We start from the raw sequence: 12,682 nt of genomic DNA, 5'->3' as shown, positions 1-12,682 counted from the left end.
TCACCAAAGTTCTTTATCAGACACAATCTTCAGCAGAATGTTGAAATAGATTTTCAATAAATTCATTCAAGTAATAATTTGACTGACCTGTTCAGCAAGGCATTCCCAACCTCAATGTTTGAGAAGTTGAAATACAAAATTGAAATGCATCATCTCCGAGAAATAAAGTGATGTTTTCATCAGGGAGAGCTAAATATGCGTTGTACTCTTTTTTTTTTAGCTAAAGTTTTTCACTGAGTTTTCATGGCAAGGTTTTTAATGAGGCAACAAGCAATGCGTATTACTAGATGTGTGCACTTTTTTCTTCACTAGGATTTTTTTTTACATGGTTTTTTCCTAGTAAAATTTTAAGGAGACACATTATCTTTAGACATCTAAGGGGGGACGTTATGAAATATTATATTATGGTGGATGTCTATAACTCCTAAAGGGCTAATACTAACTACTCTTCTCCATTATCTCAATAACTCCCATTACTCAAATACTTAAATTCTAACTCTCACACCTCCGTAAGCATATACTTGGGAACACTTGAAGAATAAGAAATCTCCCTTTTCCTTTCTACATCTTTTATCTATTTTTATATTGTTACTTTGAGATATATTTGGTACTCACTCCGGTCCACAATAAATAACAATTTTACATTTAGCACACCCATTAAGAAAATATGAACTCCTAGAGAAAAAGATGTATTTACTAAATTAACCTTAATTAATTGTTACCTTGACACATTGAATATGTAAATAATGACAAATTTAAAAAATAAATAAATATTAATTACTTCTTAATTATATAAATGGACACTTATTTTGGTCACTTATCATGGATAGGAAAGAGTAACAAGCTTCAAAAAATTGGCCATCATTGCACCTGCAACTGACATGGACCTCTTTTCCCAAATTAAACTTTAGATTTTGTCACGTGAGCAGCACGTGGGAGAAAGGTATACAAAAAGAAAATACTATAAATTCCCAGCGCCAAAACCCTAGCAACTCTCAAAACCCCCAATCCCACATACAGAGAACAGAGAAACAGAGAGCAGATTTCCTGTCTTCAAATGGGAAAAGTGAAAGGAAAGCATCGTTTGGACAAGTACTACCACTTAGCCAGAGATCACGGTTACCGTTCAAGAGCAGCATGGAAGTTAGTCCAACTCGATTCCAAATTTTCCTTTCTGCGTTCATCTTCCGCAGTGCTCGATCTTTGTGCAGCGCCAGGTGGTTGGATGCAAGTCGCTTTAAAGCATGTTCCCGTTGGAAGTCTTGTTCTTGGCGTTGATTTAGTCCCAATTAAACCACTTCGTGGTGGTATATGTATTCAAGAGGATATTACGACCCCCAAGTGTCGTGCGACTATTAAAAGAATAATGGCTGAAAATGGACGTAGAGCTTTTGATTTGGTACTTCATGATGGGTCTCCGAATGTCGGTGGTGCTTGGGCTAAAGAAGCTACTAGTCAGAATTCTTTGGTTATTGATTCTGTTAAGCTTGCTACTGAATTGTTGGCTCCTAAAGGCACTTTTATTACTAAGGTATGAATCTTTTTTCTTGTTATGTATCCAAATGCTGGCTTGATGATGTTATTATGTATATTTTGCTTCATCTATGTTAAAAACTGCCCGAACGCTGGTGAGGAATAGCCTAATGGAACGGACCCTTTGGCTCCGACTATGAGCTTGGGGATTTTGCATATGTGGAAAAAAGCCCGAATCTTTGTTGATGAGTTTATGAATATCTGTTGTTGTTGTTGGTATGTAAATGGTTACTGGTCTTTTTCCCCTTGTTATTTGTGTCGATATAACTCTTTTAGAGCAATACTAGAAAGCTCTTTTATTACTAAGGTTCTCCCCCCAAAAAATTGAATCTTTTTGCTTGTTATGTAAATGATGTTATTATGAATATTGATGAAGAATAGCCTAATGGAACGGACCACTTATCTCCAACTATGAGCTTGGGGATTTTACCATATGGGATAAAAGCCCGAATCTTTGCTGATGAGTTTTTTAATTAGTTTATGAATATCTGTTGTTTTTATGAAAACTTGTTACTGGTCTTTTTCCATTGTTATTTGTGTCTATATAACTCTTTTGGAGTAATACTAGAAAGCTCTAATAGTATATGACTTGTCATTTTTGAGATAGGATAATCCTTGATCTGTACTGTTGGAATTTTAACTATCTTTAGCCCAGCCAATTTGGCTGGCACAAGTAGAAAAAACTTGGAAATTCATTTTGTCAATGTTGGTAATTAATCTTTGATTTTCTCTCATATGGCAAACCCTGCCTGGCGCTTTTGCTTTTACTGCCTTGGTAAATCCCTAAACTCATGGTTGGAGCGGAGGGTCCTCTAGATCACGCTTTCCTGCCCTTGTAAAGAGTACTGCAAATTATATGTCTTGCAAGTAAATAATCTTTCCTTAGTTTTATGTTACCATTCTTAACTAGAAAAGAAATTATTTCCTTACTTTTGATATGCCCCCCCCCCCCCCTACATAATAAAAATAAGTGGAAATGCATTTGTGTCAGCGCTTGTGCATTCCGAGGTATTTTTGAGCATCATCTCCTGTAGAAATGATGATCTTTCTAGGACTGTTCAAATTCCAATTTAATGCTCATGTCGCCTCTTTTATCCAAGAAACTTGGCAGATTTTGGTTTTATGCCCCAGGTAGCCATTCTGTAGATTCCCTCAGGTCTAATCGAGCTAGAGATATGCTCTATCATAAAATCAAGGAAGAATTCCGTTATGGTTAGTGAGGGTTGTGGAGCCCCCAATCTTCCTAAATTTTGTTGATCAATGTCATATGTTCTTTCAGTGACCTTTTTCTTGATGTGTAATTTCTTCATTGTTTTTGTCAATGAACATGCTTTGATTGGTCGAGTGCAGCTCTGATGGCCAACAATGTATTTGGCTGTATTCTGCGGGTTCTCTTACTTTTACTTTCTTCCATTGTTGATTACGTCTTGTGCCAGAGTTCTCTGCATCTTAGGTTAACACTACTCTTGGTATGTGCTTGTGGCTTTTATTTTCTCCTTGAGGATATTTAAGTGCATTTCCGTTCTCCAGAATGAATATCGGATCATTGGCATTTTTAGGTTCATCCTTTTCTGTTCATGTGCATGTGTTCTTTTTTCCCCATTTCCTTGGTGGGAAGCGATGATCATGTAATATTTGGTATTTGCGAATCTCGAGCATGCACTTGTGATTTTATTCATCATTCTATCGATTCTGATGCAAGTAGAAAGTGACATGCCAGCATGTGCTGCCACCCAATTTGAATATTGAGATCTTGTGATGAAACTGCTTCTTTTCATGCTCATACAAGCGGAGTTGTCAAGTAGACTGATAAGATCTCCTCTTTTAGATTTTCAGATCTCAAGATTATAACGCAGTTCTTTACTGTCTAAGACAGGTAATTTTCCACTTCTATACCCAGTTTCTTTTTCAAGTAGACAAAGATCAAATGATCCATCACTTTTGAATTTTATCGACAGCTTTTTGAGAAGGTTGAGGTGGACAAACCTCTGGCAAGTCGTTCAGCATCTGCAGAAATTTATATTATAGGTTTAAAATATAAAGCTCCTGCAAAGATTGATCCACGACTTCTTGATGTAAAGCACCTCTTTCAAGGAGGTCAAGAACCGCCCAAGGTACAGGAAAAGCTTTTGATTATGGTCCTCTGTCATGCTCTCTTCCCCCTTCGTCCCCTTTTTCTCTCATTTGCATGCTAGGTGCACACACTCTCCTTTCCCATTTCATATAGACACTCCTATAATCCAATTGATCTTCTTGTGTGTGCCTGATCAGGTGATTGACGTACTCAGGGGGACGAAGCAGAAGAGACATCGTGATGGGTATATCCTATTTTGCAGTGTATTTATGCATTTGAATTGTTGTGTCTAGTCCATGAGAAAGAACAGGACATTCCATTGACTATAATCAAACTACAAAACTTGGTATTTGTGCATAGGTTTTTGGGACACTGAACTTTGTAAAATGAACCAATCTGCTTTAAATATTTCCAGAATCTGGCCTTCTAGAAATGATGAAGTGAAACGGATGACCTGTTCGTCTTTTTTGATAAACAAACAATTCACTAGATGATCAGATGTAATATCCTAGGAGAATGCTTGACCTGCTTCTTGTACAAGCTTGTATTATGAGAAGAAGCTGAAACCGGGTTCGTTTCCAGCAACAAGTGTGCATTGATCACAGCTTTATGTGTCAAATTGTGATAATAGGTGCCACTCATTTGAACAGATGCAGTGACGTGTATATTTATATACGCATATAAGTTAGAAACAGATTCTGAAAAATAAGTTGCTTTTTCCTTTTTCTTTTCGGTTTCCTCACATGGGTATTTGAATTCTTTTGAGATTTTTGTGGAGCAAGTTTTAGCAAAGTGAAAAGCAAACATCTGACAATAGGCCGTGATTCCAGGCAGGAGTTAGAGAGAGAGAGAGAGAGAGAGAGGCTTTGGCTTTTGCCATTGAAGGATTTTTGGTTCTGGGAGTCTGAGGCATCTCAGTAGTGCTGCTGCCTTTGGATTCCCCAAAACCTTCAATTTATGAACAGACTGCTTCTTCATTCTTCCTAATGCTTGACCTACTTCCTTAATCTGTCTCCCAGGACAGTGGATTATGACTGATTCTATGTTTCTCGATGTGATGCTGAAGATTTCACTTCCTGCCTCTTTCTTTGCATGTAGTAAGGGGGTCGTTTGGTATGATGGATAAACGAACATAATCCTGAGATAAAAATTAAGTATCGCCTTATCCCTTGTTTGGTTACTAATCCTGGGATAAGTTATCCCAGGATAAAAAAATAGTACCGGGATAACTTATACATGCCAAGGGGCGTAATAGTAAACCCAGGATAAAGCAGTAAAATTGACAATCCCCAGGATTAATACAACATACCAAACGGTCAATAAGAAATAATACTAGGATAACTAATCTCAGTATAACTAATCCCAGCATAACTTGTCTTCAAATTCATAGGTTGCTTGGTTTGCTCCACTAAAAGTTTCCACCCTCAACTTCTACTAATATGTTTGGAACCTATAATTGTTGGGGCACATGTGAAACTGTCTGGGACTTATCTTTTTATTATGCACTTTATTAATAGATGGTGTCGTTCCAATGCTTCTCACTTTGAAATTTGAATTTCTAATGATTGATGTTATCTTTGATTCAGTTTAGTGGGTTTGTCATTCTTAGAGCTAAATCTGTGCGGTGAAGATTTGATATAATTGATTTCTTCATTCTATTTTCAGACGTTTGAGTTTAGCCTAATACCTCTATATGACTTGTGTATAAAATGAACCTTGCAGGTATGAAGATGGAGCCACAATTTTAAGGAAGGTTTGCTCAGTTGCAGATTTTGTTTGGTCTGATAACCCTGTTCATATCCTTGGTTCATTTACTTCAATGAGCTTTGATGATCCCGCTTGTTTGCCCATTAGAGATCATGCTCTTACAACAGACGAGGTATATTTCATGTGACCTATTGTAGCCTGTTGCTAGATGGCATAGTTGCTTGCTATCATCAGCCTTACCCTTGGATGTTTGTGCCAGGTTAAAGCTCTATGTGATGATTTGTGTCTTCTTGCAAAGCAAGACTTCAAGCATCTCTTAAAGTATGAAACAGAAACCTTCTGAGAACCTATTTGTTTACAGATGCTCAAAGTTCTTGAGTAAATTTAATTACATTATCCTTTGTTCTTATTCTTGTGCCTTATACTTTTCTTATAATCTATTGAATCCAAATCTTGCTTTGCTAAGGTGGCGTATGCAGATAAGAAAAGCTTTATCTCCTGAAAAAATTAAGACCCCAACAGCTGTTGTTGAAAGTGAGAACAAAGAAGATGAAGATGAAGATGAACGAGTTCTTAATGAAATAGAGGAGAGAACCAATATCGTGGAGAGAAGGCAGAAAAAAGAGAAGAAACTTCAAGCAAAAAGACGAGCCAAGGTTTATGCATATGCTCCACCAAGTCTCTTTCAATTTCTATTTTGGTTTGCCGTTGTTTACACAAATTTAAGAATGTTTGCCATAAGACAGCATGTGGGAGTGATTATTCTGTTGAGCTTTGAAGAATTAATAGAGCGAACAAGTGACCCGAATTGTGACATTCCGTGCTTTTCCCTTATGAAAGCAAGTGGCTTCCATGCCTTTCCTTTGTTTGAAAAAACTTATGGTGGTTCCTCTCCATCTTCTGAATGCACACTTAAGGTGATTCTCATCAGGGTATTTTAGCTATTAGTCGAACTAGAGCCAGGGAAAAGTTGCAGTTCAGAGCAGGTTTAATACTTATTTGATTGCCTGTCTATCAATTACTAGAATTTACACCTAGGCACTCTGGAAAGAGATCTTGGTACTAATTATTATTTGGTTGAAAGTCTTGATAATTACTAGGCGTTTCTTGTACTTTTTTTGATAACCGAGAAATCTCCGAGACTAGCGGTGTACGGTTTGAAACTCGAACCCATGACATCCGCCTAATCCATACATTGCTTGTTGTGCTCTTATCACTAGACCAAAGCCCTGGGACAGTTTCTTGAATTGATATGTACCCTCTATCAGCTTCTGTTTCTTATCTAAGTCACATGGGAGCTATTTTGCTGATATTTATTTTCCTTTAATTCTTCTGATGGCAGGAGAAAGCACGCAAGGCACTTGGGATTCAAGTAGATGCAACAGAGGATGGTTATGGTGATCAGGATTTGTTTTCTCTATCTTCCATCAAGGTATGTTCACACTTCAGTTTCCTTGTTCTGTCGTTTGTACTAGTGTACTGGATGCAGCCTTTACAGAGAAAATGGTTTTCCTGGAAGTTGATCCGGTTGAAGGCGGGTTTTCTTTTTTGGGTGCATCAAGTGGGATGCTATTTGAAAGCAGATAATTTGAGGAGGAGATATATAAAAGACATGAGGATGTAGACCACATTTATGGAGTTGTGGACATTAATATATTTTTTTGCTTAATGTTCAGTGGGTTCTTCCTAAAACACTGATAGAAATGATGAAAAGTTGATAGACACAGTTTGGAGGCTATGCAAAAGTAGTCAAGGATGGCTCCATTTTTGTGTTTTTGGTTGAAATGGAGATGAAATAGATGAAATTTTGAAGAGATTGAGTGCTCAGTGATGCGAGTTGAGAGTTAATTTTGTTTCGGCATGTACTTATGGTGTAATCGCCACCAATTTAATTCATTTTTACTGCTATTTTGGAGTCTGCTACAAATTTGTTAATAATATGATTCATGTATATTCGAAAAAACATTTCAGGGAAAGAAAGATCTCGTAGCTGTTGATAACAGTGAAAATGACAAAGGAACTACTGAGGTAAGCGACGAAAATGATGGAAGTGATGAGGAAGCCGAGGAGCATTCCTCCAGTGATCTGGACTCTGAAGATGAACGCAGAAGGTATTATGGCCAGTTTTGTGGACATCTGCTTCTAAAATTGATTGTTGCTTGTACACTTCTGAAGCTGCATGTTATTTTCTTCATTTTCAGACATGATGAAAATATAGAGGCATTGTTTGATGAGGCTTACGAACGGTATTTGGGTAGAGTGGAAGGAAAATCAAAGCAGAGAAAGCGAACCAAACAAGCGTACTTGAAGGATGGTCCACTCCTGCAGGTTGTACTTAGGTTTAAGTTGCACTATAAAATTCTTATCTGCATATCCGCCTTTGTTCTTTTCCTCTTTCTTTTTGTTATGGGGGTGAGTTTCTCTTTTTCCTTCAATAAGTACCTGCTTAGAAATTCGATTGATGTCATTCTTTTAGTACTTGTATGATGAAGCTCTGGATCTCGGATTTAGTGGGAGCTAACTTGTACATGCTTTCCCGAGTTTGGTGTAGACCTGTTTTTCTGGATCAACCTTTATTTGTAAAAGACGCCAAATCTGGATTGTGTGTGTCCCAGGGAATACTAAACACAAGCTTAATTTCCTTCCTATATACTTGATAAATCATTAATTTTTACGATTCACATATATTTTTTATATATTACAACAATTTATTAGTGGCACGCCAATTTCAAATATAAATCAACTGAGATTTGTAAATTTGCTAAATTAGAATTTACGAAATCTTAGTTAAGATCCAGTTTTTACCAATCATTTCCGCATTGATTAAACTAAATCTAGATTGACCTAAAACTAGATTACAAAGCAGGACTGAATCAATTTGGCCCTTATCCTAAACTTTCCAAATAGAGCCTTACTAAATCATCTAAAAAAATGTTTGGCTTCTTCACATGCCTTCTACTAGATTCTCCAAAGTTTTATCTTCTTTTATTTCTTTCTTTGCATTAATGGTAGTGCTGCTCTTTCTTTTCCAGGACGGCAATGATGATAACGTGACTCATTCTGCTCCAGATTCTGACAGTGACAAGGAAGATAATGAAGTCAACCCTCTTGTCGTACCCCTCGAGGATGCACCACCGCCTCAGGAGGAGATTGTGAAAAAGTGGTTTACGCAAGATGTTTTTGATGAAGCGGAAGAGCAAGATATCCTGGACAAGTATGATAGTGAAGATGAGATGCAAATAGATGGAGGGGCGAAGAAAGCCCCAAAATCTAAGGAGCTGACAAATGATAAACAGCAGGGAGAAACTAAGGATCTCACAAGGAAAACAAATGGCAGTTTACAAGTCTCAGCATCCAAGACAGAAGAGGATTTTGAGATTGTTCCTGCTCCTGCTACTGATTCAAGTGACTCGTCATCCGATGAATCAGATGACGATATTGACAAAAAAGCTGAAATATTAGCTACAGCGAAGAGGATGCTGAGGAAAAGGCCTAGGGAAGATATGATTGATGATGGTTACAACAGATATATGTTTCATGATGAGGGGTTGCCGAAGTGGTTCCTTGATGAGGAAATGAGACATCGCCAGCCAGAGAAACCCGTGACAAAAGAGGAGATTGCTGCAATGAAAGCTCAATTCAAAGCAATTGATGCTCGGCCTGCAAAGAAGGTAGCAGAAGCCAAAGCTCGTAAGAAACGGGCAGCGCATAGAAAGCTAGAGAAGGTTCGGAAGAAAGCTAACTCAATATCAGACCAAGCTGATATTAATGATCGTTCAAAGAGAAAAATGATTGAACAGCTATACAAAAAGGCGGTAACACCAAAAAAACCAGAAAGGGAATATGTGGTGGCAAAGAAGGGTGTTCAGGTTAAGGTTGGCAAGGGGAAAGTCCTTGTTGATCCACGAATGAAAAAAGATGCTAGAAAGCATGGAATGAACAGGAAGAAGCAGCAGGGCAAAGGGAAAAAGGGTAAACAAACAGGAAAGGGCTCAGGGAAGGCTTCGGCGGCAGCCGGCAAGAAGGGAAACTGGGGAAAATGAAATGAAGTAGGATTTTGATGGAGGAGCTTTGCCAAAGATAAGTTAAGCTCATGAATTTTGTTTACATTCTCTTGTGCATCTGGTTGCAATAAGAGCCTACCCATGTTAAAGCTTAAGATTTTCTGGTTTCTTATTGCTTTCTTTATTAGATCGTTTTTTATTTATGCACTTTTGAAGATACTCTATTGATTTCTTTGTTCTATCAACATAAGGGATTTACTTGTCTTGATGATTAATGTGAATGGTTAATACTCAAGTTAAATAATATTGATATACTGAAAAATCAAAAAGGGTGCATGTAATAGTTGGGAGAAAGAATATTAGTAATCCACATAATGTTTTAATGGTTTCGATTATTTGGTTATTAGTAGTGAACATATCAATTTTCAAGAGGTGGCGTTTGCAGTGTGCTTGGCGTGACACGAAAAAGTATTCTTGATAAGGTTATTATACAAAGCTGTGTTATTCAGAATTATTGCTATTTAAGGGTGTGTTTGGTACGAAGATTGACTTAAATGTTTTGAAAAATATTTTAATAATGAACTCATTTTTCTCTAACTTCCTACTAAAAGGAGAATATTTTCTAAAATTATTTTTTAACCTTTCCTGTCCTATTCTCCACCCCTACCTCCCTCGCTATCTTACGCCACCCCTCTGCCACCCTCACTCCTGCCCCTCAACCAACTTCTACCCTTGCCAGACGCACCCCTACCCTTGCCACTCGCACCTCTACCCTCGCCATCCTGTCTGTCACTTTTCCTACCCTAACCCATTTTTCATAGTGTGTATCTAAATTATATATTTTTTAGAAAAATATTCTCTGCTACCTAACCAAACACACCTAAAAAAATAAATAAGAAAATCACTTATTTTCCGTCGTACCAAAAATACCATAAGAAAACAATGTAGCTGGATGGATAAATGTGACATGGGAGTTCAAGTGACGACAACAATTTTTGCTCTTTTTTTGCTGATGAAATTGGTTAACACCACTTTCCACTCCCTGCCACCCCCATCCCTGCCCCTCAACCAACTTCTATCCTTGCCAGACGCACTCCTACCCTCGCCATCCTGACTGCCACTTTCCCTGCCCTAACACATTTCGTGTTCGTAGTGTTTACTTAAATTATATATTTTTTAGAAAAATATTCTCTGCTACCTAACCAAACACACCAAAAAAAAATAAGTAAGAAAACCATTTATTTTCCTTCGTACCAAAAACACCATAAGAAAACAATGTAGCTGGATGGATAAATGTGACATGGGATTTCAAGTGACAAGACAACAATTTTTGCTCTTTTTTTGCTCAACACCGCTTTCCATGTTTTACCCAAACATTGAGCAATGACTTTAAAGTCAACTTCAGTTTAAAGATGTTTTACCCAACGTTTTCAGGACTTTATTTTTTCAAGAATTTAATTATTCTTCAAAAAATTCACACAAACTCAAATGAACTAATGTGCTGCTTTATTTTTTTTATACAAAAATAATGTTGAAATTTATGCTCCATAATTAAAAAGGAAATACTCTTTTTTTAGTTGAAAAAGAAAGTACTCTTTCTACGACATGAAAATAAAGTACTCATTTTATTAAAATAAAAGAAAATATTTTTTCTACATCATGAAAAGAAAATACTCATTTTGTTGAAATGAAAAAAATACTTTTTCTACATCATGAAAAGAAAATACTCATTTTGTTGAAATAAAAGAAAATATTTTTTCCACATCATGAAAAGGAAATACTTTTTTTGTTGAAATAAAAGAAAATACTTTTTACTACGTCATTTTGTTGAAATGAAAGAAAATACTTTTTTTACATCATGAAAAGAAAGTAGTATTTTTTTTGTTAAAATAAAAAAAAATTACGTTTTTATATCATGAAAAAAAAAATTCATTTGTTGAAATGAATTTTTTTTTTTTATCTATAACATGAAAAGAAAGTACTATTAATAATATTTTTATTTAGGGTGAGTGGGGTGAGTTGGGTAGATGGGGGTGTGAGGGTGGGTTAGTGGGGATGAGGAATAGGGTGGGGAATGTTGAAAAAGAGTATTGGAAAATATTTTCCCTTCTCTTGATAGGTAAAAATAAGTTAGTGCGAAAAATATTTTCCAAAATATTTAATCCAACCAAACATGAAAAAATTGAAAAATATTTTTTGTTTTCCTTCGTACCAAACACACCCTAAATTATCAATATTTCACCTGAGAAAGTAGTTTAACAAAACACTACTCTGATTTGTAGGGGTCTTCAAGGCCTCGTAAGATGCATTTTTCAATTGGCAATTCAAAATTGATTATCATTTGAGGCTTGAGAGTGTCTATTCAGGGAAATATTAGTACATAGCCGGGAGCAATACTTGAAATGACAGTCTAGAAAAAAATACTAACTTTTTGGTTCGGCCGTTAGAGTTTAAGTCATACTTCAAATTGTAGTGGCAAAGAAGAGTTTGTTCCGGTTCCAGATACGAGAATAAGAAGAATGGAAGTACAAGAGGACAAGAAGAAGAAGAGGCGAGTACGTTTCACTTGCTTGGTAACCTCTTTCCCGGTCGGAGATAGGAAAGAATCCAAAGCTTGCAAGAATGTTAGGCTTCAAACGTTGTTAGGACAGATAAATTGGAAAGTTAGGACAAAATAGCCCTCTCTATACCGAATGAATCCAGTATTTTAGAAATGGTGGTGGGAACAAAATACTCACTCATTAATGCGGAAATACAAGTCTGGACAAAAATATCCTTATCTAGATCACGGAAGAACTCTATGAATGACTACTGGACATTGTATATTTATAAGTTTAAAATTCAAGAATTGTTCCTAGAGTTTGAATGACCTGAAGCAATAGCTCTCAATTGTTGAAATATAATGTGAATTCAAAATCGTGAACTATTCCTAAATTTTTTTGGATTTTGTACTAGTAAAGGTTAATCTATCCTGCATTTTGCATTTAAAGGTTAGAAATTGCTGAAGTATAATGTGAATTCAAAATCAATGAACCGTTCCTGGATTTTCCTGAATTTTGCACTAGTAAAGGTTCAAAAATTAGGAATAGTTACTAGGTTCAAAAATTCATTAATTCTTTGTATTTCAACATATTTGACTGGGTTTCACTTGTCAAAGTTTCGAACTCCAGTAATGATTGCTGGAGTTGCGTTCCACGTTTTAATTGGGGGCAAAAACATCAATTTAACTGGACCAGTGATTACTTTGCCATTATAATTTAAACTATAACTAAACTCTAATAGCCAGCCCAAAAAGCAGCGAACTCAGCTAATTTTTACGACTATTCTAAACTATTTATACTTATTTGCCACATTACCCTTCACA

General features: G+C 36.4%; 1 protein-coding gene across 1 annotated transcript; it reads left to right on the top strand.

The window, feature by feature from the left end:
- The first annotated feature begins 981 nt into the window (after window positions 1-981).
- On the top strand, window positions 982-9,586 carry LOC104097587 (uncharacterized). The gene is made up of 11 exons (XM_009604172.4): window positions 982-1,531; window positions 3,362-3,409; window positions 3,492-3,647; window positions 3,805-3,851; window positions 5,330-5,486; window positions 5,574-5,635; window positions 5,781-5,970; window positions 6,657-6,746; window positions 7,286-7,425; window positions 7,516-7,642; window positions 8,347-9,586. The coding sequence occupies exons 1-11, from the start codon at window positions 1,058-1,060 to the stop codon at window positions 9,355-9,357; spliced, it is 2,502 nt and encodes an 833-aa protein (XP_009602467.1). The 5' UTR covers window positions 982-1,057; the 3' UTR covers window positions 9,358-9,586.
- Window positions 9,587-12,682: the final 3,096 nt, after the last annotated feature.

Source organism: Nicotiana tomentosiformis, chromosome 3 (genome assembly GCF_000390325.3).
Source record: "Nicotiana tomentosiformis chromosome 3, ASM39032v3, whole genome shotgun sequence".
Classification (NCBI taxonomy): Eukaryota; Viridiplantae; Streptophyta; class Magnoliopsida; order Solanales; family Solanaceae; genus Nicotiana; species Nicotiana tomentosiformis.
The sequence above is the reverse complement of the archived record's forward strand: the minus strand, read 5'-3'. Positions and strand labels throughout refer to the sequence as shown.